Source organism: Phodopus roborovskii, unplaced genomic scaffold (assembly GCF_943737965.1).
Source record: "Phodopus roborovskii unplaced genomic scaffold, PHOROB, whole genome shotgun sequence".
Classification (NCBI taxonomy): Eukaryota; Metazoa; Chordata; class Mammalia; order Rodentia; family Cricetidae; genus Phodopus; species Phodopus roborovskii.
The window spans coordinates 31,585,350-31,612,750 of record NW_026126470.1 but is presented as its reverse complement, the minus strand read 5'-3'; the positions used below and the strand labels follow the sequence as shown (position 1 = coordinate 31,612,750).

The 27,401-nt window shown below is 43.1% G+C and overlaps 1 protein-coding gene across 2 annotated transcripts in view; it reads left to right on the top strand.

The window, feature by feature from the left end:
- Brwd1 (bromodomain and WD repeat domain containing 1) overlaps positions 1-27,401 on the top strand; it is a 61,821-nt gene that overhangs the window by 19,516 nt on the left and 14,904 nt on the right. For both annotated transcript variants that reach the window (XM_051191947.1, XM_051191946.1), the window contains exons 13-31: positions 31-129; positions 2,150-2,300; positions 3,059-3,193; positions 6,441-6,569; positions 6,738-6,963; positions 7,316-7,504; positions 8,962-9,145; positions 10,911-11,004; positions 12,252-12,383; positions 14,720-14,808; positions 16,419-16,608; positions 18,647-18,772; positions 18,873-18,980; positions 19,445-19,569; positions 20,255-20,337; positions 22,937-23,048; positions 23,746-23,807; positions 25,730-25,885; positions 26,089-26,209. In XM_051191947.1, coding sequence (XP_051047904.1) covers positions 31-129; positions 2,150-2,300; positions 3,059-3,193; positions 6,441-6,569; positions 6,738-6,963; positions 7,316-7,504; positions 8,962-9,145; positions 10,911-11,004; positions 12,252-12,383; positions 14,720-14,808; positions 16,419-16,608; positions 18,647-18,772; positions 18,873-18,980; positions 19,445-19,569; positions 20,255-20,337; positions 22,937-23,048; positions 23,746-23,807; positions 25,730-25,885; positions 26,089-26,209 — 2,511 coding nt within the window. The remainder of the gene's footprint in view (positions 1-30; positions 130-2,149; positions 2,301-3,058; positions 3,194-6,440; positions 6,570-6,737; positions 6,964-7,315; positions 7,505-8,961; positions 9,146-10,910; positions 11,005-12,251; positions 12,384-14,719; positions 14,809-16,418; positions 16,609-18,646; positions 18,773-18,872; positions 18,981-19,444; positions 19,570-20,254; positions 20,338-22,936; positions 23,049-23,745; positions 23,808-25,729; positions 25,886-26,088; positions 26,210-27,401) is intronic.

Sequence of the window (27,401 nt, the reverse complement as noted above, 5' to 3'; positions counted from 1 at the left end):
TAGATAATTTTTTTTCCTGAACATTTCAAGGTTCTTAAGTGGTAGCAGAGATGGAACAGCACGGATTTGGAGGTTTGAACAGTTGGAATGGAGAAGCATCTTACTAGATATGGCTACCAGAATCTCTGGGTAAGTCACTGAGATTGTTTGTTACACACAGGTGAACTCTGGGTGTGTTTGTTTCTTCTGCATGTGGTTTACTTTGTTTGGAGTGTTTTCACTACCTCCATCATACTAGGAATAAAATTCTTCAATCGCTTAACAGAATTAATGTAGAAAATTACAGGTGTGTATTTATTACTCTGACCAAACTCTCCAGAAAGTAGAGTAAAGGAGAAAGGATTTACTTTGGTTCACAGTGTTTGAGGGGTGTTAGTCCATCATGGAGCAAGGATGTGGCTGAGCAGAGCGGTGTGTGCCATGCAGAGGGAACAGAGGGAACAGGCTAGGACGGACAGAATGTAAGTCCTGTGGCAGATACCCACTGACTTACTGCCTCCCAGCAGGCCCACATGCCCTTCATCACCTCTAGTAATGCCGTCATACGATCCACTCTGATTGACCCGTTGTGATTTGGTGGTCTCCTCCTTATCTGTTAAAATATGACAGGCACACACATGGCAGTGTCCTTCAGTCAAGTGGGCAGAGTGTTCTTCACTTTGTACTTTCACTGTTACATTGCTCTTTTAAGAATTTTCATTTGAGACGTAGAGGGGAAAACAAAAACCCCAATCAAATTAAGTATTTCCAGCGTTACAAATTTATATTCTAAAGGTAGGGTTTTAGGGGCGGGAAAGATGGCTCAGCAGTTAAGAGCAGTGGCTGCTCTTCCAGAGGACCTGGGTTTAGTTCCCAGCACCCACATGACAGCTCACAACTGTCTGTAACTTTGTCCCAGGGCACCCTCACACAGACATGTGTGAAGTGGTGGCACACGCCTTTTAAACCAGCACTCTGGAGGTAGAGGTAGGCGGATCTCCTGAGTTCAAGGTCAACCTGGTCTACAAAGTGAGTTCCAGGACAGCCAAGGTTACACAGAGAAACCCTGTCTCCAAACACACACACACACACACACACACACAAAAACAGTAACAACAAGAAGCAAAGGATTTTAAAAAGGATTTATTTTTACTTATTTATTTTTAGATGGGGATGGGGGGTGGGTGGGTGTGGAGAGAATATGTTTGTGTATTCCTGTGGAGGCCAGAGATCTCCTGGAGTTGGAGTTATGTATGGGTCACGGTAAACTGACTGTTGTGAGTGCTTGGAACAGACCTCAGATGATCTCTCTGTAAGAGAAACAAGCACTCCTAACTGTTGAGCCATCTCAGCAGCCCTACCCCACCCACTCCACCCCACCCCACCCCCCCTTTTTTTTTTTTTTGAGGCAGGGTGTCTGGTAGTCCAGGCTGGGCTAGAATTATGTAGCTATGTAACCAAGATTGGCCTTGAACTGCTCATCCTCCTATCTCTCACCCCCCTGGTGCTGGCATTACAGGACTATGATGTTTACTTACCTCTGCTGCCCAGCTAGAATTTTCTGTATTTCTGTCCTAGCTTTCTTTGTGCTGCTAGAGAGAATGCCCTGACGCAAAGCCTCTTAGTGGGAAAAGGGTTCATTTGGCTTGTGATTGACAGTCCACTATGGGGGGATGATGGCGGGAACTCTACCCAACTGTTGACATGCACTGTCAGGAGCAGGGGAGAGGGAATGCATGCATGCACGCATGTGTGTATCTCAGGCTCAGGCTCCTCTCGGAGCTTACAGGTCTCAGGGTTCCCTGCCAAGGGAATGGAGCTTTGGGCAAATGTCCAGCTTCGGGTAAGGTGGTGGAAGTAGCCCCTCGCTTACTGATTTCATGCTCCCCTGATCTAGGTAGGTTTCATGTAGCTTAGACTGGCCTTTGGACTCATGTAGTTGAGCATGACCTTGAACTTACAATTCTCTTTCCTCCACCTTCCGCCTGCTGGCTTTTCACCAACATGCCTGTGCTGGGTGCTGGGGATCAAACCCTGGACTTGAACGTGAACAGCACTCCACCAGCTGAGCGTCATGTGGGATTCTTGTTCACATTCTGTTAGTGAAGGACTGTGTACCTTGTGTGGTGTGCCTTCTGAGGGGGTTTACCCAGTGCCTTTGCTTTGTTAGAGATGCATCTTGTGAAGAAGAGAGGTTTATGAAGCCCAAAGTTACAATGATAGCTTGGAATCAGGATGATAGCATTGTGGTCACAGCTGTGAATGACCATGTCCTCAAAGTGTGGGATTCGTACACTGGACAGCTGCTGCATAACTTACTGGTAGGTAGTTTTAACTTACACAATAATTCTGAAATTCTTACTTTAGTAATTTCTCCTTACTTTTATTTATTTTTGGTTTTTTTTTGAGATAGATGGTCTGTGTAGCTTTGGAGCCTGTCCTGGAACTCACTCTGTAGACAGGCTGGCCTCAAACTCACAGAGATCCACCTGCCTCTGCCTCCCGAGTGCTGGGATTAAAGGCATGTGCCACTTCTGCCTACTTTTAATTTTTGGAGAAAGAGTTTCTCTGTATCTCTGGTTGTCCCGGAAGTCACTCTGTAGACCAGGTTGGCCTTGAATTCAGAGAGCTCTGTCTTCATCTGCCTCCCATGTGCTGGATCAAAGGTGGGCACCACCACACTAAACTCAAAATTATTTTTTGAGGCAAGTCAGGGTTGGCTTTCAATGTGGTCTCTATCTCAGAAACACCCTGAACATGTGGTTTTGGCTTTTGAGAAAGGTTCTCTGTTTAGCCCTGGTTGTCCTGGAACTACCTGTGTAAGAAAAACAATCTGGCCTCACACAGGATCAACGGCCCTGAACCTTTCCCCCTCTTTTCTTTGAAACTATAACATTGATTATGAATGTACCGAATAAATCATTTTTATTTAGATGATTCAAATGACTAGAAATTTTTATATACTATATAAATAATTGTTGTTAGTATATTTTTAAAGCCTTTATATGACTTTTTTAAGATTAGTTTCCAACATATAAGTTGCAAACTGTCCTTAATATTATGGCTTTGTTGAATAAAGGGACATGCTGATGAAGTGTTTGTTTTGGAGACACATCCCTTTGATTCCAGAATTATGTTATCTGCAGGACACGATGGCAGCATATTTATATGGGATATTACAAAAGGCACCAAGATGAAACATTATTTTAATATGGTAAGTGAAGTGAGTTTTTACTTGTGCTTTTATTGCATTATGAGAGTTAGCCAGTTGATTGACATGCCACACAACTTTTATACAGATCAACGTAATAGAAGCTTAAGTGTGTGATAGCCTCATGCACATATACATGATTCTCTGTAAACTTACAGATGCTCATAAGTTTTACCTGGATAGCTTTTTATTTCTGCATGTATGCCTGTCGGTGCGCTTATTTTATGTGTGTGGGTATTTCGTGTGTGTATAATGTGTGTTCAGTGCCCACAGAGGCCAGAAGGCAGCTGCAGATTGTCTGGAACTGGAGAGAACAGATGGTTGGTGTTAGCCACAGTGTGGGTGCTGCTGGGAATTGAACCTCAGATCCCCTAGAGGAGGAGAACAGCTGAGCCGTCTCTCCAGCCCTATCAGTGTAGATCCCTGTATAAAGCTGAGTCAGTTTTTAGATTCTAGAACCAAACTAGGGTCCTATGGTAGAATTTACAACACATCCATACTACAAGGAAAAGGCAGTGTTTAATCTAGTGTTGGATTAGGTGCTCCAGTGCCTTTCATAGTGCTAGGTTGCTGCTTGGGTCAGGAACCACAGAGGTTGCTGCGCACGGTGTTGATGGCTCCCTTCACTCTTGAGTAGCCTCTGCTGTGTCTTTGCTGCTCTGTAACTTTGGACAAGTGTGTGAATGTTAAGAGTGTTGGTCAGTGCCGTGTGGCGTTTCATGATTAGATTCTGCTGTTTTGTTTTTGTTTTTTTTTTTTTTTTTTTTAATGTAATAAAGCAAGTGTTCTCACCCATTGTCTTAGGCACATGATTATTAGTCTCAATTGATGTAGATATGATAATTTGAAATGTTTGTTTAAAATTGCACTTACTGAGTTTATTCGCTGTATTTTTTGTTCTTGAGTTATTAAACTATCATATGATTTTTGTCAGACCTCACCAAGAGATAGTGTATTTATATTGAGTGTAGGTGTTTGTGGGTTAGATGCGTTGGGCCCCATCGAATGAGTGGATGTGTTGGGGATGGAACTTCGGTGTGTTTCCTCCTCTGTGCCGTTTAGGCTGGCCTCCAGGTTCCTTTGTTGGCTGAGGATAGTCTTAACCCTGGAATCTTCTGAGATACAGATGTGCGCTGCCATGCTTAGCATTATAATCTTCATGTTGCCATGAAGTTGTATTCTGAATATATTTTTCTTTATCTCCTTTGCTGGCCTGGAACTCAGAGATCTGCCTGCCTCTGCCTCCTGAGTGCTGGGATTAAAGGCGTGCGCCACCGCTGCCAGCAGTCCGAATAATTTAATAACCTGAAGCTGTAGTAATTTCTTTTCATTAACTAAAAGTTTGAGCTCAAGTAGCACGGACTAAATACAATATTCAGGCATCCCTGAAACTTTCTCTATATTCCAATTATTGGAAAAAGTGACTAAGCCTTGGATTCCTTTTCTGGTCTTAAAATTCACAGGTATACATACCTCTCTCTTCAATAATGTGTAGAACCGGCTGGGTTTAATGTGTATAACCTTTAATTCCAGTACTGGGGAAGGAAAGCTGGCGGATCTCTGAGTTTGAGGCCAGCCTGTTCTGCATAGTGAGTTCTAAGATACCTAGAGCTGCATAGTAAGACCCTATCTTCACATACATTAAAAAAAAAAGTATTAAAACTCAGTAAGGAAATCTGGAGAGAGAGCTCAGTGGTTCCTGCAAAATCTGCTTGAAGAGAACCCAAGTTCTCTTTTTAGCTACCTCTGGGGTACTGTACTCAATGTATACAACCCCTCTCATGTACTTACCTGAAAAATAAATCTTTAAAACTCAATGAGGATAGTAACATTTGAGCCAGTAGCCCAAACCTGCAATTCCAGCATTTGGGAAAGCTGAGGCAGGATTGCCACAAGTTGAAGTTATTCTGACCTCAACATAGCACAGCACAGCACAGCACAGCACAGCACAGCACAGCACAGCACAGCACACACACACACACACACACTCTTCATTTGAAGTTACTGTATCATGAAAAAAAGAATACAACAGTAATGCATTATTTAGGTAGACCTAGCAACTTAAGTAAGAATAAGAACATTGTTTTTGTTTTTTTGGGACAGGCTTCAATATGTAGCCCTGGAACCCTAAGATCTTCTGCCTCCTCTTGAGTTTTGAGATTAAAGGTGTGTGTCACTGTGGATGACTCCAGTATATTGTTTTTTGGATTTTTTAACTTAAATTAAAAAATATAGTTAAAGCCAAACTATATTTCAAACTTTAAACAAAATATATTTAAATACTCCCTAAACAAAGCATAATTGGCCTTTTATGATGGGAACTTCCTACGTCACTGCCCATCTGAGAGGCCTGGGAGCTTGTGTTTTTAAGATTTTAATTTTATGTCTGTGTTGGCCTGCACATGTACATTTGGACGCCTGTGGAGAGAGAACAGAGAGAGTGTCAGAGTGCCTGGAGCTGGAGAGTTGTGGGCTGCTGGATATGGGTGGTGGTAGCTGATTGTGGCTTCTCTGAAGATCAGAGTACTAGGAAACTGGGCTTCGTATTCTGTGGGAGACATCAAGTGCATTTAACTAGGGAGTCACCTCTCTGGCTACTAAGCCTTCGAGTTTCGAGGCTTGTTCCCTAGGTATGGGACAGGACTTCCTAAATAATAGACCTCAGGGGTGGGGGACCCTGAATTGTTGATCTGTGTGGAAGAGTTGCAGCTTGCCTCTCACCAGGAGTCATTGTGTAGGACATGGAACCCTCAGGCTTGTTTTGCAGAGCTTGCTTTTCTCATGGTGAACACTTGTTGCACAGCATGGCCCTGGGATAATGTGGTGTAGCTTGGCCAGTGTGTGTGACAGAACCCCTGCCATCCTGCTTCCTTCCAGTTGACTGATGGGCATTCTAGGCAGGGATACAGATGATGAACAAGGGGCGGGTTGTGCAGGGTGGCTACCAGAAGGGTTCTAAGAGTGCAGGGTTATATGCATATGTGTATTGTTGTATATGTGTATGAGCCTGCTCTTGACAGTGTCCACATGGAGGGCAGAAGACAGCCTGGAGTGCTCTCCTGTCCTGTGAGTCCAGGTCCACCTCGGCTGTGTTGACAGTTGCCTGTGCCTCCGTGCTCTAGGTGGTCCTTTGTCCCTTCCGGCCTGTGCTGGCCTCCATGAGCATGGAGCACACATTTAAACAGTCATATACGTAGAGCTAAAGTGCCTTGTTAATGTGCCTAATGCTCTTTTTTCCTGCCTTTCCTAGATTGAAGGACAAGGACATGGAGCCGTGTTTGACTGTAAGTTTTCACAGGATGGACAACATTTTGCCTGTACAGACTCTCATGGGCATCTTCTGATATTTGGTTTTGGATGCAGCAAACCATATGAAAAGGTCATTTTTAATGCTTTCTCATAGCATATAAGATGAATAGTTGGGAGAGTTAGTTTGAAAATAGTTGTTTTAATTTCCCGTTGTTTTTAATTTTTAAGTACCATTAAGATTATTGTCTGTAACAAATAAAAATCTCAAAATGTCATTCCATGATCTTTACTTTCATAGATTCCCGATCAAATGTTTTTCCATACTGACTACCGACCACTGATAAGAGATTCCAATAACTATGTCTTAGATGAGCAGACACAACAGGCACCTCATCTTATGCCCCCACCATTCTTGGTAGATGTAGATGGAAATCCTCATCCAACCAAGTACCAGAGATTAGTACCAGGTCGAGAAAACTCAGCCGACGAACATTTGGTTCCACAGCTAGGCTATGTGGCCACAAGTAAGTGCAAATTCCGTCTTCCTCTGTGTGTCTGTCTTGTCTGCATGTCTGGTTTTGCTGTGTATCTCTGGCTTGTCTGTAATTTCCTGTGTGGAGTAGGCTGGACTTGAAACTGGTGCTGTAGGAGTGCTGAGGTTTGTGCTTTCAATCCTTTTGTTGAGTTTATTACTCCCCTGTGCGTGTAGGGTTATTTTCTGAAAAGTGCTTTATTGTATTGTTTGGTTTTGTTTTCCTTTGTTTGGTTCCTGGAACCAAACTCTTTGCAGGCTGTGCACCACTGGGCCTCGCCCCCAGCCATGTTGATGTGTTTAGTGAAGTTGTTAGTGATTACAGATTATGGATGACTTTGTAGGTGATGGAGAGGTGATTGAACAGATTATAAGCCTACAGACCAACGACAGTGGTGAAGCCAGCCCCGAATCCAACATTCTTGACGGGATGATCCGGCAGTTACAGCAGCAGCAAGACCAGAGACTGGGAGTGGGCCAGGACGGGACTGCAAATGGACTTTCAGACGGGGAGGAAACTCCCCGAAGAGGGAGTAAGTACTAGTGAAGTGTTGTACTTTAACAAACACAAGATTGTTGAAATAAAGAGAAGTCAATGCTAGTACGCAAAAACCCGTGAGCAAATGGGATGATAGTGGACATGATTTACTTTCCTCTCTCTCTCCCTCCCTTCTTCCTCCCTTCCTCTTTTTGGTTATTTGAGACAGGGTTTCTCTGTGTGGCTTTGGAGCCTGTCCTGGAACTAACCCTATATATAGACCAGGCTGGTCTCGAACTCACAGAGAGCCACCTGCCTCTGCCTCCTGAGTGCTGGGATTACAGCTGTGTGTTAGTTATCACGCCTTTCTGAGAGTGATTTTTAATATAAATGGTTGTATGTGAGGTGTGTTCTTTTGTTCAGAATAGGCCACATACTGCAACATAATGCTTTTAGCTTGTAGGAGGTTGTCCTATCTTCTGGCTTCTTAGCTGAGAGCTTTACTGCTGTCTTTGCCATTAGCTTCAGGCAAAGTTACCAGTGGTCTCAGGCATTTCCTGTAGTGCTGCATGTGTCAAGTTTATTTTTATGAATTAGGTGTCTATGTTGAGTGCATCCCATGCCACACTCTTGTCCCTGTGCATGCATGCACATGCATGTATATGCATGTAAGTACCCATGGGGGCCAAAAGAAGGCTGAAGTTACAGGCAGTTGTGAGCTGTGTGATACGGGTGCTGGGATCAGAACTTTGGGTTCTTTATAATTGCAGTCAAGAGTGTGTGTGTGTGTGTGTGTGTGTGTGTGTGTGTGCGCGTGCGTGTGCGTGCGTGTGTGCGTGTGTGCGTGCGTGCGTGCGTGCGTGTGCGTGCGTGCGTGCGTGCGTGTGTGTGTGCGTGTGCGTGCGTGTGTGTGTGTGCGTGCGTGTGCGTGTGTGCGTGTGCGTGTGTGTGTGCGCGCGCGCGCACGCGTGTGTGTGCGTGTGTGTGCGTGTGTGTGTGCGTGTGTGCGTGTGTGTGTGTGCGCGCGTGTGCGTGTGTGCGTGTGTGTGCGCGCGTGTGTGTTAAAGTTTTTCTTATAAGTTATTTTTAGTGTGTCCTCTTTCTAGCTTAGGGTATGTGTCCTAATGGAATGTACTTTTAAAATATTGTCTTAGGGTATCTATTGCTGTGAATAGACACCCAAGACCATAGCAACCCTTATAAAGGAAAACATTTAATTGGGTGGCTTAAATGTTCAGAGGTTTGTTCATTATCTCATCATGGTGTGCCATGTCGGTATGCAGGCAGGTATTGTCCTGGTGAAGGAGCTGAGAGCCTGACATCTTGACCCGAAAGCAACAGAAGTGAACGGTCTACCACACTGCATGTCGCTTGAGCAACAGAGACCACATAGCCCACTCCCACAGTGACACACTTTCTCCAACAAGGCCACACCTCCCTTTGGGATCCATTTTCTTTCAGACCACCGCATGTGTGTTAAGTGACTAATAATCCCCTGATAATTTTTCTTAGGCTTTAGAAGACTGAGTTTAGACATCCAGTCTCCTCCAAACATCGGCCTCCGCCGGAGTGGGCAGGTTGAAGGTGTTCGTCAGATGCATCAGAATGCTCCCAGAAGTCAGATTGCCACCGAAAGAGACCTGCAGGCTTGGAAGCGGAGAGTGGTTGTGCCAGAGGCACCACCAGGCATATTCAGGTCTGCAGAAGGGTACATTCTTAACTTTAGGATAATGTTTTAATGTAGTGAGCTACACAACTTGTGTCCCATATACATAAATGCGGAGTAACCACTTAGGTATATTTCAGTAAAGGATTAACATTTATTTTAATTGTGGACAGAATTCTGAATGTCATTTCCCAGCATTGTTACATAGTGAACTCTGTCATTGTAGTTCTGTTTGGTCTGTTAGAATTAAAGACACATAGTGTCTTCTTTAGATGATTTAGCATGTGTTCCTAAAAAAGTCAGGTGTTATTTTCTCTACCACACCTTAAACATGTAGAATTCTTCCACATAACCGAAGATGTAGTTAGTATTGAACTTGCCAGCTGTCTCAAATGTTGTACTGTATTCTTTTTTGTAAATTATAACACATATAACATCTAATTTGTTTTTATTGTATCAGCACCTATTGATGTTTTGTGGCTAGATTCTTTGATTAGGTGATAATGTGACCAGGGTCTCTTTGTTTACTTTGTAATGGGTGCTTTTAAGGAGGTTTCCTCTTAACATTCTTGATCATGCAGTTGTAACATAGGTTTGTAAAGAACTGGACAGATCCTCAATTCTCTTTCTTTACCTTTAAAAGAAATATTTTCTTCCTTCAGCTTTGTTTTAATTCAGATATTTAAGAAATAACAAAACCTTAGGCTGGAACGATGGCTCATTGGTTAAGAGCACTAGCTGTTCTTTTCGAGGGACCTGGGTTAGACTCCCAGCACCCTCAGGATGGTTTACAACCATCTGTATTTCTAGTCCCAGGTGATCAGATGTGGTACACGTGCCTAACTGTAGGCAAAGCACACTCATAGCCATTTTAAAGAATTAAAAAGCCCTCCATGCACTTTTTTTTTTTTAAAGTTTTCCTTAGGCATCAGTTCTTGTCTGCTGTACGTTGTTACATAGGCAGAGTGGTTGAGACATCACCCTGTCCTACATTTAGACCTTAAAACAAGGCACCGGCTAGAATCCAGAGACCCTGAGACTTTTCCACAGAGAAGACAAGTGCTGTTTTTAACATCATGGTTAAAACGCCTGTACAGTGTTCATGACATGCACACGGAGAAATGAACAGCACTGCTATTTTTTATTTGGTGTGAGGTATAAAACATGGAGTTGACTAACTTATATAGGAACGTGACGGTTTTAATTTTATTTACAGAAAGGAAGTGTAGTCCTTGGAAATGCGGGCAGTGTGAGAGCAGGGAGCTGTGATGTCCTAACAGGACCACTCCAGACTGATGACTGCTTTTACTTAGTGTGACTAGGTGTCACTGAGGTTTTGTTTTTAATAAATATTAAAAAGTAAAAGATACATAAAATGTAAAGCTCTAGGCAGTCTGATTTGGGACCTTAGCTATGCAGCCCGATTGAGGCTTGAACTTCCTAGGGGACGTTCTTCTCATCATCCAAGTGTGGGGGAGAGGCACTGTGCCCAGCCGTGTGCTCTTTTAAGTTTATTTGTTTCATATGTCCATTAAAGCTTTATGAACTGAATGATGTTATCCGTTTTGTCTTTCAGAGACAGGGTTTCTCTGTAGCGTTGGAGCCTGTCCTGGAACTTGATCTGTAGACCAGGCTGGCCTCGAAATCACAGAGATCCACCTGTCTCTGCCTCCTGAGTGCTGGGACTAAAGGCGTGAACCACCATTGCTCGGTGGGGAACTGAATGATATTTAAAGTTGTAGTGATTTATTATATCAGCCCAGGAGCCTCTGTCACCACATACTTACTTTTGTAGGCGGTTGGAAGATTTTCGAATGGAGAGAGGTGAAGAGGAGAGAAACCTGTATGTGATGGGAAGGAAAAAGACGTCTTCCCAGCTCTCACAAACGGTACCTTCATTCTCCAGTCACAAAATAGCACTCAGGGTTCTCTGTGATTTATGAAAATGTCAGTAGCTTTCTAATGTTTTCAGGTCTGTGTTTGGGTGTGTAAAGCCAACGTAGAACCTTTAATTCTTAATATAGGGTTCTGTAGCGTTAAGGATGGATCCCTGCTGATGATTTGTAATGACAGTACATCAAGATGTCTTTCTCATTTCCCATGTGCTGTGTGCTGTCTTTCTGAGACAGCTAGCTGTCCGTCATAGCTTGTATAGATGCCTTGCAGGGCTGTGTGCTCTTGAAGGAAGTTCCAGCAGTCTCAGTCATGAGTCATGCACAATCTTAGGCATTGAAACGGCTTGTGCCCTTCTAAAAGCTCTGCTGCTGGAGTGTTTTCCTCTTTTATTGGGAGTGGTGGGAGGGAGTCTGTCTCAAATAAGCTGTTTAGCCAAGGATGACCTTAAATTTTTGACAGCTTTTTGTAATGTTTACTTTACTGTGTGTGTGTGTGTATGCCTGTGGAGGCTAAAAGGTGTTGATCACCTGGGCCAGTTGTAGATCCAGATGCTGGTGCAATGCCTGGCATGGGTGCTGGGAACCAAGCGGTAGTCCTTGGGAAGATGAGTACAAGTTCATAACCACAGAGCCATCTATCTCTTCAGACTGGATTTCCTTACGCTCTTGTCTCCAACTCCTGTACCACAGCACTTTGTATTTATGATGTAAACATTGGAGATACTTGTTACTACTTAAAGATCGTTTTTGTAACTATTAGGTATTGAGATTGTGATAATGTTTAGGGTTGATTATGATTCTAATATGTACATATATAATATATATATGTTTTAGTTTTTATATTTTTTATCACTGATAAAAAGATAACATTACCTTCTAATTCCCCTCCCTGTCTCTTGAGTGCTGGCATTACACAGGCATGTGCCAGCACCCCAGGTCTATGTTTTGGTGGGGACTGAACCTTACTGTACTTGCTAAGTCAGCATTTACCAATTTAGTCACATCGAAGCCTGTGAAATCTTGTTCATGATGGCTTCATGTCATTCATGGTAGCTTACAACGTAGTGTGAAAAAGGCGAGTGTCTTTTTAAAGCACTCTGAGGAACTAAAAGTAAAAAATAACTTGGAGTAAATAATATTTGATAAAAATTATTTCTAATCTTTGTCTCCTTCAAAGCCATTCATAGTTGACTCCATACAAAATCCATTTTGTTGGTAATGCTCATGTTTCTTTGTTTTAGTCAAATTCAGTGGTTTTGCTGTCCCAGTCAAGACAACGGACCTGTAGGCGTAAATTTGCAAATTATGGTAGAAGAAATGCTGGCCAGTGTGAATTATCTTCTGGAAATGAGTCTTCAGGCTCCATTAGACATGTGAGTAGGAGGACTTTATGAAGATTTGCCTAACTCTTTCATGCGCACATGTGCTTATGTTCTGGTGTTGGGGATTGAACCTAGGCATGGTAGATATGGTAGATCTAGACAGAGTAGGTGGACTGGAAGGTCTCACAGCACTTGTAAAACCTTTTGATCTTTAAGAGGGTCTTCCTGGGTCGATCTTAATGGCAGACCTGTGCCAACAGAGTCTGCTGAGTTTGTCTTAATTCTGTTATTTTTGTTTTTTCTTTGAATAATACAAGCCAAGTGGTGGTGGCACATGCCTTTAATCCCAGCACTTGGGAGGCAGAGGCAGGTGCATCTCTGAATTTGAGGCCAGCCTGGTCTACAGACCTAGTTCTAAGACAACTAGGGCTGTTACACAGAGGAAACCCTATCTCCCCTCAATGTTTTTGCATTTATGTATTTTGTGTCTAAGATGTAGGTGTAAGCTTGCCAAAGTGTGTGTGTGGAAGTCACACTGCAACTTGTGGCCAACAGTGCTCTGCTTGGTCCACTCAGGTCATTAGGCCCAACAGCCAAGCATACCTTTGTCCCTGAGCCTTTTAACTGGCCTTGAAATAATCCCATCATCTCCTACCCCTTCCCCCGCCTCAGATTCAACACAGGATTTCTTTGTGTAGCTCAGTCTGTAGAACTCACACTGTAGAACAAGCTGGCCTTGAACTCAGAGATTTCCCCCTGCCGCTGCTTCCCAAGTGCTGGGATTAAAGGCATGCCCCACCCCTGCCTGGCTCCTCTTGCCTTTTGTAACACATCGACACATTCTTATATCTTCTCCTAGCTTGATAACTTCATTTATTTTATAGCTCAGTATCCCATTGTTTGAAGGTAACATTTTGGTGTTGGAGTTTTGACAGTTATGCATGCAGACGGTAAGCATCTGTGTGCAACTTTATGGCAACTTTTATAAACTGTTATCTCAGGAGCTTCTTTGAAAACCATGGATTGTGTGATCAGCCTGTTTAACTTTTGGACAGACTAACAGTCTGGTTGGATTCTTTTTAGCATCAAAGGAGCACACCTGTTGGATCATGTCTTTGTCAGGATGCCACCACCTGTATATTCAGTAGGATTCTAGTCAAAATCCCAGCAAGTTACAAACTTTTTAAGTAAATTATAGGGAGAAAATAAAAATACAGGACAGCTAATATAAAATTGCAGAGGAACATAATTAAAGGGCAGACAGAGGCTGTCATTATGACTTGTTACAGTGATGTTGTGGGAAGAACAAGCAAAAGTCAGGGAAACAACATAGTCCGGAACAGGTCATTGCCAGCTGATGTCCCGCAGAGACAGCTCAGTGCTTGAGTGAGTACTCGTGGACACACCCCCACAAGATCACTCTGCTCTGCGGTCTTTCTCAGGCATTCCCCAATCTGCATCTGGCGGTGCATGCCTGCATTCTGACCTTCAAGGCTGAGGCCCTGTCTGTGGGGAGACAGGAAGAACAGCTTAGAATGAGTCACAAACTGAATGTAAATATGAAAGAGTTTACAATTTGTAGAAGCTGAAGTGAAATAGGTACAGTCTCAAATGGGTAACTTGGACTAAATTGAAATTTCAAAATTGCTCCAGAAAAGATAACTCTTATGAGAAAAAGACAACAACCATACAAGTAAAATACTTGAGAAAAACTTGCATTCAGTGTACGTAAAGAGCTGTTGAAGTGGAGTAGTTGAGAAAAATAATCTTTTTTCAAAGTGGGAACGCATGTAACAGTGCGTTGCAGTGTGGAAAGCTACTGGCCATTTCATCTTGAGGGTTGAAAGCAAATGACCCTCAGGTAGAGACCCCATGTACCCTCAAAGTAGCTGGGATGTAAAAGCAGAGCCCAGACCACAGTCCATCATTTCCCTGCCTGTGCTCAGAGTCAGCCTCACATCCCCTTGGACAATACCTTGATAAAAATAAATACGGATTTAAAAGCCAGGCCTGGGGCTGGGGAGATGGCTCAGTGGTTAAGAGCACCGGTGGCTCTTCCAGAGGACTCGGGTTCAGTTCCCAGCACACACATGGCAGCTCACAACTGTCTGTAACTCCAGTTCCAGGGAATCAAACACCAGTGCACATAAAGACACATGGAAGCCAGGCTTGGAGACGCACTCCTGTGATCCCAGGAAGGTCAGGAGTTTGCAGCCATTCTCTGTTCCAACCCGAACTATTGATACCTCCTCTCAGTGGCTACTCACTGGTTTAGTAAAAGTGGCATGCTTCTTAAGTTTTACCAAGTCACATGACTGCTAACGATGGGGGTCTTGTTGGGATAGGTGACTCAGCACTTTGACCTTTTCCCCCCTGTGACAATGCAGGAGACATCCTGTGACCCAAGCGGAGGCTCTCGCTCTTCAGAAGACGATGAGTGGAGGAGTGACAGCCGGAGTAACAGCGAAAGCTCAAGGTGCCTGTTTGTGCTGACCCCCGGGAGCTCAGTCCCTGCAGCCAGAGAGACAAGTACACTAGCTCTGCTCTGCACGGGGCCTGCACCGCTTACCCAGAGCTTAGCGATGCGTATCAAAGACACTGACTGCACCCTAGGCCGTCCTTGAAATGAGCATCCAGTGTCTTCAGCCTTATGTACTTATGGTGTACTCATGGTTAAGTGTCTTTAATTAAGATCCAAGTTCCAGTATGACTTAAGCCTCCATTTTTCTCACATTGCTTTCATCTACATAAACTGTTTAGCCATGCTCAGTTTCCCCTTAACCATAGCACACGGGTCATCTAGCATCTGTTGTCTTTTTCTGTGGTGCATTCTGCCTCATTACTTATCTTGTTTGGTCTGTTGTGACTGGGATGTTACTAGCGTCCTAGAGCACAAAAACATGCATTAGTCTTCTAAGAATTTTCTTTGAATTGTGGAGCAACCATGACATAAAAATGCTAATTACAGCTGGGCAGTGGTGGCACATACCTTTCAGCACTAGGGAGGCAGTAGAGGCAGGTGGATGGGTCTCTGTGAGTTTGAGGACAGCCAGGGCTGTTACAGAGAGAAACCCTGTTGAGGAGAAAAACAAAAACGAATACATTGTGAAGCACTTGAGAGGTACAGTGGAGACCTCCTCCATCCCATCTGTGCTGTGAAGCTTCTGTTACAGGCCTACTTTACTTTGACTTGCATAACTCAGGGTGTAGCCATTGCTGACCCTTTCCTGCACTTCCAGCTTGTCAGAGAGGGTCAGCCTCTTGTAAGAATCCATCACTTTCTCATTGGGATTGAATTGCTTCCTTTGGATCACTTGATGTCTCTATTATTGGTTGGTGATGCAAGTTAGAATTCACCAGCCTCTTGGAGGTGCTGGGGCTCTTAGGGTTCTCTGTAATGTTTTCAGTAACTATGCTTAGCATTATGAGAGGGAAGCTATCACTTGGCTGAGGTAGGCCTGACTTTCATCAGCTCTCAGTTAGAGGGTACTTGAGAAAAGAAAAGGGCTTGGGATGTAGCTCTGATGGTGTAGAGTAATTGCCTGGCATGCACAAGGCATGGGTTAAGTCCCCGGTGCCACAAAAGATAAAAGTTCCTTTAGGAGTTAGCCTGGTTGCCTTCAAGCAGAAACATTCTGTGTGTTAACTTTCTTTCCATTGTTGGTGAATCAGTCTTCCTGATTCACATATATTTTAAGTGTATGAATGTTTTGCCTGAATGCATGTCTGTGTACCCGTGCATGTCTATAGCCTGTAGAGGTCAGATGGCATTAGGTCCCCTGGAACTAAAATCCCTGACAGTTGTGAGCCACTGTGTAGGTGCTGGGAATTGAACCCTGGCCCTGAAAAAGTATCTGGTGGAGCCATCCTTGTAGCCCTGGTGAAGATTTCTTCCTCCATCTTGGTTGCGCTCTCTGTTTTTCTGTTGGTCTGCTCGCACTGTGAACAGGGTGTTAAGTTACACCTAGATCCTTGGTTTTCCTCTCTTCATGCTCACCCCTTTTATTCCCTCAGGCTTCCACTGTGAGCTTGCTGTTAATACTAACATTTTGGTCCTGTGCAACTTACAACATTGTGTTCTTGCAGTGACTCTTCCTCTCGATACTCTGATTGGACAGCTGACACAGGAATCAATTTGCAGCCTCCTTTAAGGACATCTTGTCGCCGTCGAGTAACCCGATTCTGCAGTAGTTCAGAGGATGAAATGTCTGCAGAGAACGTATCTCCTCCAAAAAGAAGGCGGAAAAGAAAGAAAGCAAGCAAGCCTAAAAGAGAGGTCAGAAAAATAACCTTTAAAAATATGCGTGCCTCTACTTTCATTCGGCGTTGTTTTCTACATCTGGGGTGGGCTTTTTGTTGCTGCTGTTTTTGTTTTTCTGCCTTTTGTTTGTTTGCATTTCTTGTCTTTTTCTGTAGTTTTTCTTTTTACTTGGTGCTGGGATTGAACCCAGGACCTCAAACCTCACACTGGGGTAAATGCTCTGCACTGGTCTTCAATGAGGCATGTAACAATGTACTGGGTACCCTGACTTTTGCAGAATAATTGTCCCGTGTGTTAACCCTTATTATAACCATTAAAACACTTCTCCATTGCTTCCCTGCTCTGGCCGGGCTTGTTCAACTTTTCTGATTTTTATTTTTATGAAAAAAAACGTTTTTAAGGTTTCCCTTTTTATAATTGTTAATGCCTTGGGGTCTGTTGCAAAGGAGTAAAGAGCAGCGTGTTGGAAGAAGGCCGCACTGTTATGAAGAGTGTCCAGTGTAGCTTTAGAGCAGAACCTGACCTTGCTACCAGGAGTAAATTTGAGGGATTTGGATATTTCTCCTGCCTCTTGTTGGGTTGCTCTGTTTGTTTGGTGGTTTTTTTTTTGTTTTGTTTTGTTTTGTTTGTTTCTCTGTGTAGTCCTGGCTGTGCTGGAACTGTAGACCAGGCTGGTCTTAAACTCACAGAGAATCTGGTTGCCTCTGGGATTAAAAGTGTATGCCACTTGTTAGGATAATGCAGGTTGGGGACCTTGTCAGTTCCATGGCCAGCAAGGTTGACCGAGACAGAGGGACAAACACACCAGGCAGACAGAGCGTAAGTGAGAAGTTTTATTTGAAAGGAGAGGGAAGGGGGCAGAAAAGACAAAAGAAGAGACACAGAGGGGGCAGAAGAGAAGAGGTGAGGAACGGTGGGAAAGAGCGTAAGTAACCAGGGGTCTTTTGCACCTGTGTGCAGACCAGGATCCTGCCTGAGGGCATTCTGCCAGGTGACGGGCAGCCCAGCATAATGCCTGAGTCCTTACAGTACCACTGCTTGGATTTTGCATTTTTATGCTATATTTTCTGTCTTCATATTTCTCTGACTGTAGTAATGATTTGTTATTTCATGCCCCATAGGTACTTTCTCATGCCAGGGTCATTATTTATAATGTCGAGCTTTCTTCTTGTTTTCTCTTCCTGTGTGACAGATCCTCTGTCACTTAGGCATTTTAATGAGTGTCATATTTTGGTGGGTCAGGGTCAGGTAATTTCTTCCTGAATAACAGGAATCCCATTTTGGGATTCATAAAACCTATCTCAAAGTACTTAAAACACAAAAGGAGATTATTGTTACTGGCTTTGTTCACATTCAGAGAGGTTGGTTCTAGGAGACGATGAGGGTCCTAGGCTGAGCCTTGTGGTTGGAAGTTTTCTCTGTCTCATCTGGTTCCACTGGACTGGTTTTTCTCTCGCTTACCGGGTCCCCACAGCTGCTTATGAAAGAATACTCTAGGCTTAATATTAATGTGTAATTGTTTGGCCTATGACTGGGGCCCATTACTGGCTAGCTCTCTCTTGTAAATTAATCCATTTCTATTTATGTATTGCCATGAGGCTGTGGCTTACCAGTGATGCTCTGACATGTTACTCCTTGGGTGGCTGGCTAATGGTGTCTCTCAGACTGCTTCTTTCTCTCTGTTTGGATTTTCTACCTAGCTATATTCAGCCTGCCCATTGGTCTAAACAGCTTTATTCATCAACCAATAAAAGCAACACATTTATAGCATACAGAAGGACATCCCATATCAGTGTGTAGAAGACGCTGAATAGGACTGGAGGGCTTGGGGTATGAGGGAGTCCTAGGCTGGGTTTAGGTAGCTCTACAGTGACTTTAGAAGCTGTAGGTAAGTGGAGGGTTAGAGCCAGACACATTCCATAATTTTCATAAAAGCAATCTATTCTTGTGTATTGATCTAAACAAAATGACTCTGAATAGTGAAATATTTGTTTGCCAATTAAATAGCTTATGTTGCCCCTTTCTACCAAGCTTCATTACTTTGTCTTGACAGAGTTTGCGAAGGCTAACTCCACCAGAGCTTGCAGATACGGATCATTTGTGTGAGTTTCACCCTCCGGTTTGGATAACAGACACTACACTTCGCAAGTCCCCCTTTGTCCCTCAGATGGGTGATGAGGTGAGAACAGAAACCTTGGAGGGTGTGCATAGGAAAGCAAAACTCTTGAGGCTTAGTGGTTTCCTGGTTAAAAACAAAAATAAAACCCTTCCCTTTGCAGGTGATCTACTTTCGTCAGGGTCACGAAGCGTACATTGAAGCTGTGAGAAGAAATAAGATTTATGAGCTTAACCCTAATAAGGAGCCATGGAGGAAAATGGAACTCAGGGTAGGTCAGTTAGTCTGGTGCATGGTTAGACTGTTAATACAGAGCAGAGGTGTATGTATGGTGCAGTGGGTGAGGGTCTGAGTTCAATCCCCTGTCCCACATGGTTGAAGAGAGAACCTTCTTCTGTAAGTATTACTGTGACCTTTACTTGGGTGCCTTGCCACACACATGTACACAAACAAACAAACAAACAAAAAGAAATAATAAAATGAAAGTTAAAGTATAAGTCAATAAATTATCACATTAACTGGTTACTTTGTACTGATCCTGAATCACTTGTACTTGAAGTGAGTAAACTGCTTATACAGAGCATGCTTCTGTGTGAGGCGGGTGTCTGTCCTCTGGGGACACTTATGTATCTGGAATCCCAGGTTAGGAGCTTGCTAGTACATAGAGGATTGTGGTAGTGATAAATTGACTTTAAAAAAAAGAAAATATAGTTCCTAAGTAAATGTCTATTACAGGATCAAGAGTTGGTGAAAATAGTCGGAATAAGATACGAGGTTGGACCACCTACCCTTTGTTGCCTCAAACTAGCATTTATAGATCCAGCAACTGGCAGACTTACAGATAAATCTTTCTCCATTAGGTATGTATTATGTTTCTGGGGAATTGCTTACATCCTCTGGTTAGTGGGCTCTTCCTATTTAGCTGCAACATACATGTCAAGCACTGTCAGGTCTGCAAGGCAGCAGTCAGGCATGGAGTCTGCTCCTGGGGTGGTTTTCTCAGTGCTCACACAGGCAGAGGGTTAGAGCCTATGCAGGAGGTTGGTCACGTGGATGTTCAGTGTGCAGGGTTCAAGTTGAGTACACACTGCGTTTGTGCTGTGACTTACTAAACCTGGAACTCACCATTTGCTCGCCGGGCAGTCAGCAACGCCTAGGAGCCTGCCCCTTTCTCGGTGCCTTTGTAGCGTTAGGGTTATGGGCACCTGGCTCACATGTGGACACTGGCCGTCAGTCCTTGCATTGCCCTGAAAGCACCTCTCTAGCCCCCTCTGACTTCTCTAAGTGTGGGTAGACAGGCCTGGGAAGATGACTCAGCCTTGGTGCTCAGTGGTCAGCGAGTCCAGCCTGCTTGGTGATCTGTAGACCAGTGGCAGAGCCTGTTGGAAGAGTAGGCGGGTGGCGTTTGGGAATGACACTCAGGGCTAACGTCTGCATTCCACCCTTGTGTGTGTATGTACATGTACACAGGAGTTTGAAATGACAGTGCCTGTGCCTTTTGAATCTTATTGCTCTCCACTGTGGTCATTTTTAATTTTCTTTTAGATATCATGATATGCCAGATGTTATTGATTTTCTTGTGTTGCGCCAATTTTATGATGAAGCAAGACAGAGAAACTGGCAGCCTTGTAAGTCTGTTCTTATTGAATTGTATGTAGTCTTAAAAAGCCATTGATCTGCTTTTGGATGTAGCACTTTTAATTATTGCTTATACAAACAAACACTTTCTAGAAGCATAAACAACCTTTAAATATATTGGCTTAGTACTTGTGCTAATTGCTATCTATTCCGTGTAGACTTTTTAGCCACAATATTGCTTATGGTGTGCACATTTGTTAATTGCTGTTTTGTTATTTATTGTTGTTGTTCTTTGTTGTTGTTTTGTTTTGTTTTTGTTTTGATTTTTTGAGACAGGGTTTCTCAATATTGCTTTGTAGCCTGTCCTGGAACTCGCTCGTAGATCAGGCTGGCCTTAAACTCACTCGCTCTGTAGATCAGGCTGGCCTTAAACTCAAGTGCTGGGATTAAAGTGTGCGCCACCAATACCCGGCTGTTGTTGTTACTATTTTACTGTGGAACTCTGGCTGGCCTGGAGCTCACAGAGATCTGCTTTCTGAGTGCTGTGATTAAAGGTGTGTAGCACCACTCTTGGCTGTGTATAATTATCTTGGTTGTACTCAGATAAGTTATACTTATATAGAAATTAAAACAACAGTTCTCAACCTGTGGGGTCACCACCTCTTTGGGACAGATGACCCTGTCACAGACATTGCATATCAGATATTCACATTATGATTCCCCCCTCCCCAAGACAGGTTTTTTCCTCTGTGTAGCCTTGGCTGTCCTGGCACTTTCTCAGTAGACCAGGCTGACCTTTAGCCCACCTGCCTCTGCCCCCTGAGTGCTGAGATGAAAGGCATACACCACTATTGCCCAGCCACATTACAGTTCTTAACGGTAGCAAAATTACAGTAAGGACATCACTACAGCATGAGTAACTGCGTTAAAGGGTCGCATTGTTGGGAAGGGTATGTAAAACAATCTGATGGTTTAAAAAAATACAGGGCTGGGCATTGGTGGTGGATGCCTTTATTCCCTCCACTCTGGAGACAGAGGCAAGTGGATATCTTGAGGAAACTGGTCTTGAAGAAGTAGAAAGGCTGGAAAGATGGCTCAGCAATTGGGGATACTTGTTCAGTTCCAAGCACCCATATGTCAGACAGCTAGCTAGCTGGCACATGATTGCCTGCACCTCTGCTCCAAGGGGTTTGACACCTTTCCACTGGGCACCTATATGCATGTTATTTGAGTGTGGGTGTTCCCCTCTCCCCACCCTGTTTTAAAAAAAACATGTTAAAAACAAAAATAGAGTCATTTGGGTCAGCAAGATGGCTGATGGGATACAGTGCCCTGTCCCAGCCTGATAGCTGGAGTCTAGTCCCTGGGATCAACGTGGTCTGCGAGGGAATGACTCCGGGAAATTGCCCTCGCACCCCTCTCCATATATAGCAGTAGTGGAAGCTTTGGAAGCTTTCAAAACTTATGGTTTGTTTTTCTTTGTAATCTTAGTGGCTTTGTTTTGCAGTCCATATGTGTAGAGGAAGTTGATTGATCTCAGTTTTACACTGTGCTATTATCCTATTGTTTATTTTAAAGTTAGTTTTTGAGACAGGGTCTCACTGTGGGCCCTGACTGGCCTGGAATACTGTAGACCAGGCTGGCTGGATTTGAACCTACAGAGCGGTCGGATAGATGGGGATGGGTGACTTTCTTTGCTGTTTGGGAAATGCTATGTTAACTACAGTATGTAGAGAGCATAGATGAACTGGCTGCTATCCACTGAGTTAAAGTCAGATTTCATTGTTGTGGGACACATTTAAATTCTCACAGTCTGGAATCACTGCTGCAGTTAAAGTTTGAATATTTAGACCCTGGTGGGGGGGCACTCAGCTAGGCCATAGGGCTGCAGTCCAGACCCATTCTTTCTTTGGACTTTAGAAAGTTCTTCCTGTTGAATTATTGTAAGATAGTAGTAGGATTGATTAGTAACTATGTAGTTCTTTTAAATAATAATACATTTTTAATGCTTGTATTTTCAGATGTGATTTCTATTTTTTTTTTCTTTTAAAATTTATTTTATGCACTTGAGTGTATGTGGTGAGATCATACCATGTGGCTCGTGTGAAGGTCAGGACTTGGAAGACTGTGCTCTTCTGTCTGTCACAAGGGTCCCTGGCATTTAACTTAGGCAGCCTAGGCAATTAGGCATGGTGGCAATTGCTTTTATCCATTAACCCATCTTACTGACTCCAGACTCTATTGCTCATGTGATTTTTTTTTTTTTTTTTAAGAACTTATAACACTTTTATGTTATATTTTTGTAGTGACAAGTAAATCATAGCTGCTATAATTTTTGTTTTTTTTGGTTTGTTTGTTTTTTTTTTGTTTGTTTGTTTGTTTGTTTTTTTTTTTTAGTATTTTGTAACACTTCTCAATAGTGTTTAAGGTTTTAGTGTTACACACCCAGAGAATGTCAGTCTCCTTTTCCTTAAATGTTGGCTGAACACAGGGCCTAACTGTGATGATATACCACAACTCTTGAGTATTTTGAATTTTCTTAAACTTTGTGCTTGGTCTCTGTTCTTTGTGTATTGTGGTATTTCATATGTAAAAGGTGTACATAATGCTAGCAAAGGCATGTCTCAGACTTGATCATTTCTCTTATAGGTGACAGATTTCGATCTATTATTGATGATGCTTGGTGGTTTGGAACTGTGTTGAGTCAAGAGCCGTATCAACCACAGTACCCTGACAGTCACTTCCAGTGTTACATTGTTAGGTTTGTATGTAGAGAAAAGTTGTTTACTGTTCCAAGTCTCCATGTGACTAACGTGCTTTTAGGTCCACTCTATTTAAACCACTGAGCCAGAATGTCTCTGAGACTGTAACATAACTGATGTTTAGTACTCTTGAGTCAGTCACAGCCCAGCATTGGTGCTATATCATTAATAACATTCAGAAAAACCTTCACCTTTCCATTAGCTGGCTGTAGGATCTGCCTGGCTGCCTCTGCCTCCCAAGTGCTGAGATTTAAGACGCATTCCAACATCCCTGGCTATAACCTCCCTCCCTCCCTCCCTCCCTCCCTCCCCCCTCCCTCCCCCCCTCCTCCCTCCCCCCCTCCTCCCTCCATTCCTCCCTCCCTCCCTCCATTCTTCCCCCTCTCTCTCCTTTTCTTTTGGGGGGGGGGCGTCTTTCGAGACAGGTTTTTCTGTGTAACCATTCTGGCTGTCCCGGAATCCCTTTTGTAGACCAGGCTGTCTTGTCTCAAGCTCAGAGATTGACCTGCCCCTACCTTGAGTGTTGGGACTAAAGGTGTGTGCTAAAACCACCTGGCCTTTCTCAATTTTTTAATGTTGGAAATGTAATTTCTGCAATGTGGCTAATTTTGATATTCCTCTTCTAATTGATGTCTTGTTATTCTGTAGTTTGTTTTTGGGAAAGCTAACTAGTGTTTCCTGTTCTTTGTTAAACAGGTGGGACAATACTGAAATTGAAAAACTTAGCCCATGGGACATGGAACCAATTCCTGACAATGGTATATATTTGTCATAAGTTATGAGAATATTTATCTTCCCAGTTTTCTCTTGCTTATGCACATAGTAGGGTGCATTTGTGTCTGATCATAAATGTCCTAAAGTTACCATGGTCTCAGAGCTTTGCTGGAAGAAAACAATTTGGTGCCTGTTGGTCTTGTTTTCTTTGGGTCTTGGCGTCTGTATTCACTGTAGGTGTCTTAGCTGCTCAACTCCAGCATACATGTTCCTTCTTTCTTTACCTGCTCACCCATAAAAGGAGCACCTGTGACTGCCTGCCTGCCTGTGCCCTGTGCCCTGTGCCCTGTGCCCTGTGCCCTGTGCTCGCTTTGTGCTCTGAAATGCTGTCCTTTCTCCCACGCTACCTGGCGGTCTCGGCAGGTTGTTTGCTGCTGCCTTCTGCTGTCCCTTATGTTTGGCCATGTTGAAGGCTATCTTATAATGTTCCTTTGTGAACAGTGCAGCACAGCTCTTTTCACTACTTTACCATTAATAGTTATGTAGCCTCAAAAAGACCCGTCTTTCCAAAACTTCCCCATTTTCAATAACATGAAATCACTGGTAGCTGCCTTCTGTTTGCTATTATTTTGAGTTTAGTAACTCACTGTAGTGTCCACTGGTCTGAAAGACAGTGTTCTGTATGTGAAGGTGACAAACAGTACGCCTGCCGTGTCTTCTCTGTCATTCAGGGTTCCTGGCCACCCTGATGGTGACAGCTTCAGTGTTAATTAACCTTTACAAAGGAGAAACTTAAGGCTGAACTTTTGTCTAACTTGTTTAAAGTTGCACATGCATTGAGTTTAGAATTGAATTTTAAGTGTGTGGCTCCTCTTAAGTGCTGTTTACAACTGCTTTTTTATTAAGATACGTTCTGAGCCAGTGAAAACCCTTGTGTAAATCCAGCCCTTCATGCTAAGGCTGCCAGTTAGCTTTGAGAGTTGTCAACAGGCGTAATGACAACTAAGTCACAGACGTGTACTTGAAATAAATAGTAGGCTGCCATCTTCTAGTGACAGGGACTCTTCTCAAGAACGTTCATGAATGTCTACATTACACCAGACTGTTTCCTGTTGAGCTTTTGGCCAGTCAGCTTGTTTATTAAACCTATCATAGTGACACAATTCACAGTGGTCAGAGGTCATCCCATATCACCATAGCATTATTAAATTCAGATTAGAAATGGTTGGAATGCTTTTCATAATAACATGGTGATTCACTCCCATTTGAACAGTACATCATTGCTTATGTGGAAGGTAGCCCTGGCTGTCCTGGAACTAGCTCTGTAGACCAGCCAGGCTGGCCTTGAACTCAGATCCGCTTGCCCCTACCTCCTGAGTTCTGAGATTAAAGGTATGGACCAACCACTGCCTGATCAGTTTTTGTTTTGTAAAGATTTATTGTATGTATGCATATATACACATATATACATATATGCATACATACATTTATTTCTGCCTGCATGTATGGCCCGAATGGCAGAAGAGGGCATCAAATATCACTGCAGATGTTTGGGAGCCATCATATGGTTGCTGGGAATTGAACCCAGGACCACTTGAAGAGCAGCCACTGCTCTTAACCGTTGAGCCATTTCTCCAGCCCCTCATCCTGTTTCTTAATACAGTCTATTCAGATTTCATTCAGTGGTTCCTGGAACTTTACGTTTTGAAGGAATAGACTGAAGCCATGAAAAGATGGTCTCTATTCAGACTTTACCAGGGCCATAATTTGTTTTTTACATCTCAATTCAAGCAATTTTGTAATCTCAGTGAATAATTTAGAATGTTGAAGAGTTGAGGTCGTTTTTTGCTTGTTGAGATAGCTTAGCTCGTGGTCTTTTCCAACTAAATTTGTTTATATAGTATACATTGTGTGTTGATTCTCGCCCCACACCTCTTTTTAATCTTTTTAAAACTGGAATTCATAGTTGATCCACCAGAAGAATTGGGATCAAGTATCTCTGTCACTTCAGATGAGCTAGAGAAATTGCTCTACAAACCACGAGATGGTGAATGGGGCCAGAGATCAAGAGACGAGGAGTGTGAGCGCATCATCAGTGGCATAGATCAACTTTTAAACCTTGGTGAGTTTCATCAGGCTGAACTTGCATTTGTAAGTTTTCCGTAAGAGAACTTTAAATGTATAATTTAGGTTATGGTCTTCATTTAATTCCTCTTGGTTTGTCATGTTAAATGGAGCTCTCTTGGGAATGTTTTTGTAGCTAAATATCACCTATAGGTAATGAACTTACTGTTTAAAAGCTTAGAATTTTGTCTTCTCCCACAGATATAGCAGCAGCTTTTGCAGGCCCAGTGGATCTCTGTACTTATCCAAAATACTGCACAGTGGTGGCTTATCCAACTGATCTTTACACAATTCGAATGAGACTTGTTAATCGATTTTACAGGTTAGTAGAGCACCCTTTTCAAAATACCACAATGAGCTCTTGGTCACAGTAACCAGCATAAGAGACTTAAGTTAAAGTTGGTGAGGCTGCTGGAACTGAATTCTAGTCCTTTGCAAGAGCAGCGAGTGCTCTTAACTGTTGAATTTTGACTATATAGTCCAGTTATAACTTCATTAATAATCATGAACTAAAAGTGGAAAAGGCTTATGAAACAATGTAATCCCTTTTTATGATAATGTAGGTAGAGATTTAGGTATCTACTGCTGTGTGGTATATAGCCTGTTTTGGAATAAAGATCCTAAATCTTTTGAGAGCGCTTATCTTGAGGTAGCCCCAATTACAGTGGGTTGAATTTTGCCTCCCTTTCTCAGAGTTAACTATTAATTGCCACATTTTTGTTTTGTTTTATTTTTTGTGAATTGGTGTGAGGGTGTCAGGTACCCTGGAATTGGAGCTAGAGACAGTTGTGAGGTGCCATGTGGGTGCTGGGAATTGAACCCAGGTCCTCTGGAAGAGCAGTTGGTGCTCTTAACCTCAGCCATTTCTCCAGGCCCAACTGCTACATTTAAAAGTAAATTTCATGAGTTAGTAATTGGACTGGTTTCTTCTGAGGAAAGCTTATTTCCCAGGGATATCCAACTTCTGTTGTTGGCTTTTAGATCATTGTTAATTTTAAAATCACTTCTTTATTATTGTTTTTACAGTAATAGATGATATTTCATTGTTTTGTAATCCATTGATGAAATTACTGTGGAACATAATTACTATTCACAGTGAGAGTTTATATATGTAGTCCTGTGTTTCAAGTAGAAACCAATTTGTAATGCGACCTCCTTTCCGTGTGTGTGTGTGTGTGTGTGTATGTGTGTATGTGTATGAATTCTAATTGGTCTTAATAATGAAAACACAGAGCCAGATATAGGGTTAAACCCTAAAAGATGAGAGTAGCAGAGCAGCAGCCAGCCATTAGTTCGTAACTCTGGAATACTCTGACCAAAAGGGCGATCCTGCCCCTTAGTCCTCATATGAGCACAATGAGCTTCCGTCTCCTTCTGCGTTGTGTTACGCAGCCATGTCCCTTCCTTTCTCCACCTCCCTAGTTCTGGGATTAAAGGTGTGAGCCTCCACCGCCTGACATCTATGGCTAAGTAGTGACTAGGTTTGCACTCTGATTTTCAGGCAGGGTGTCACC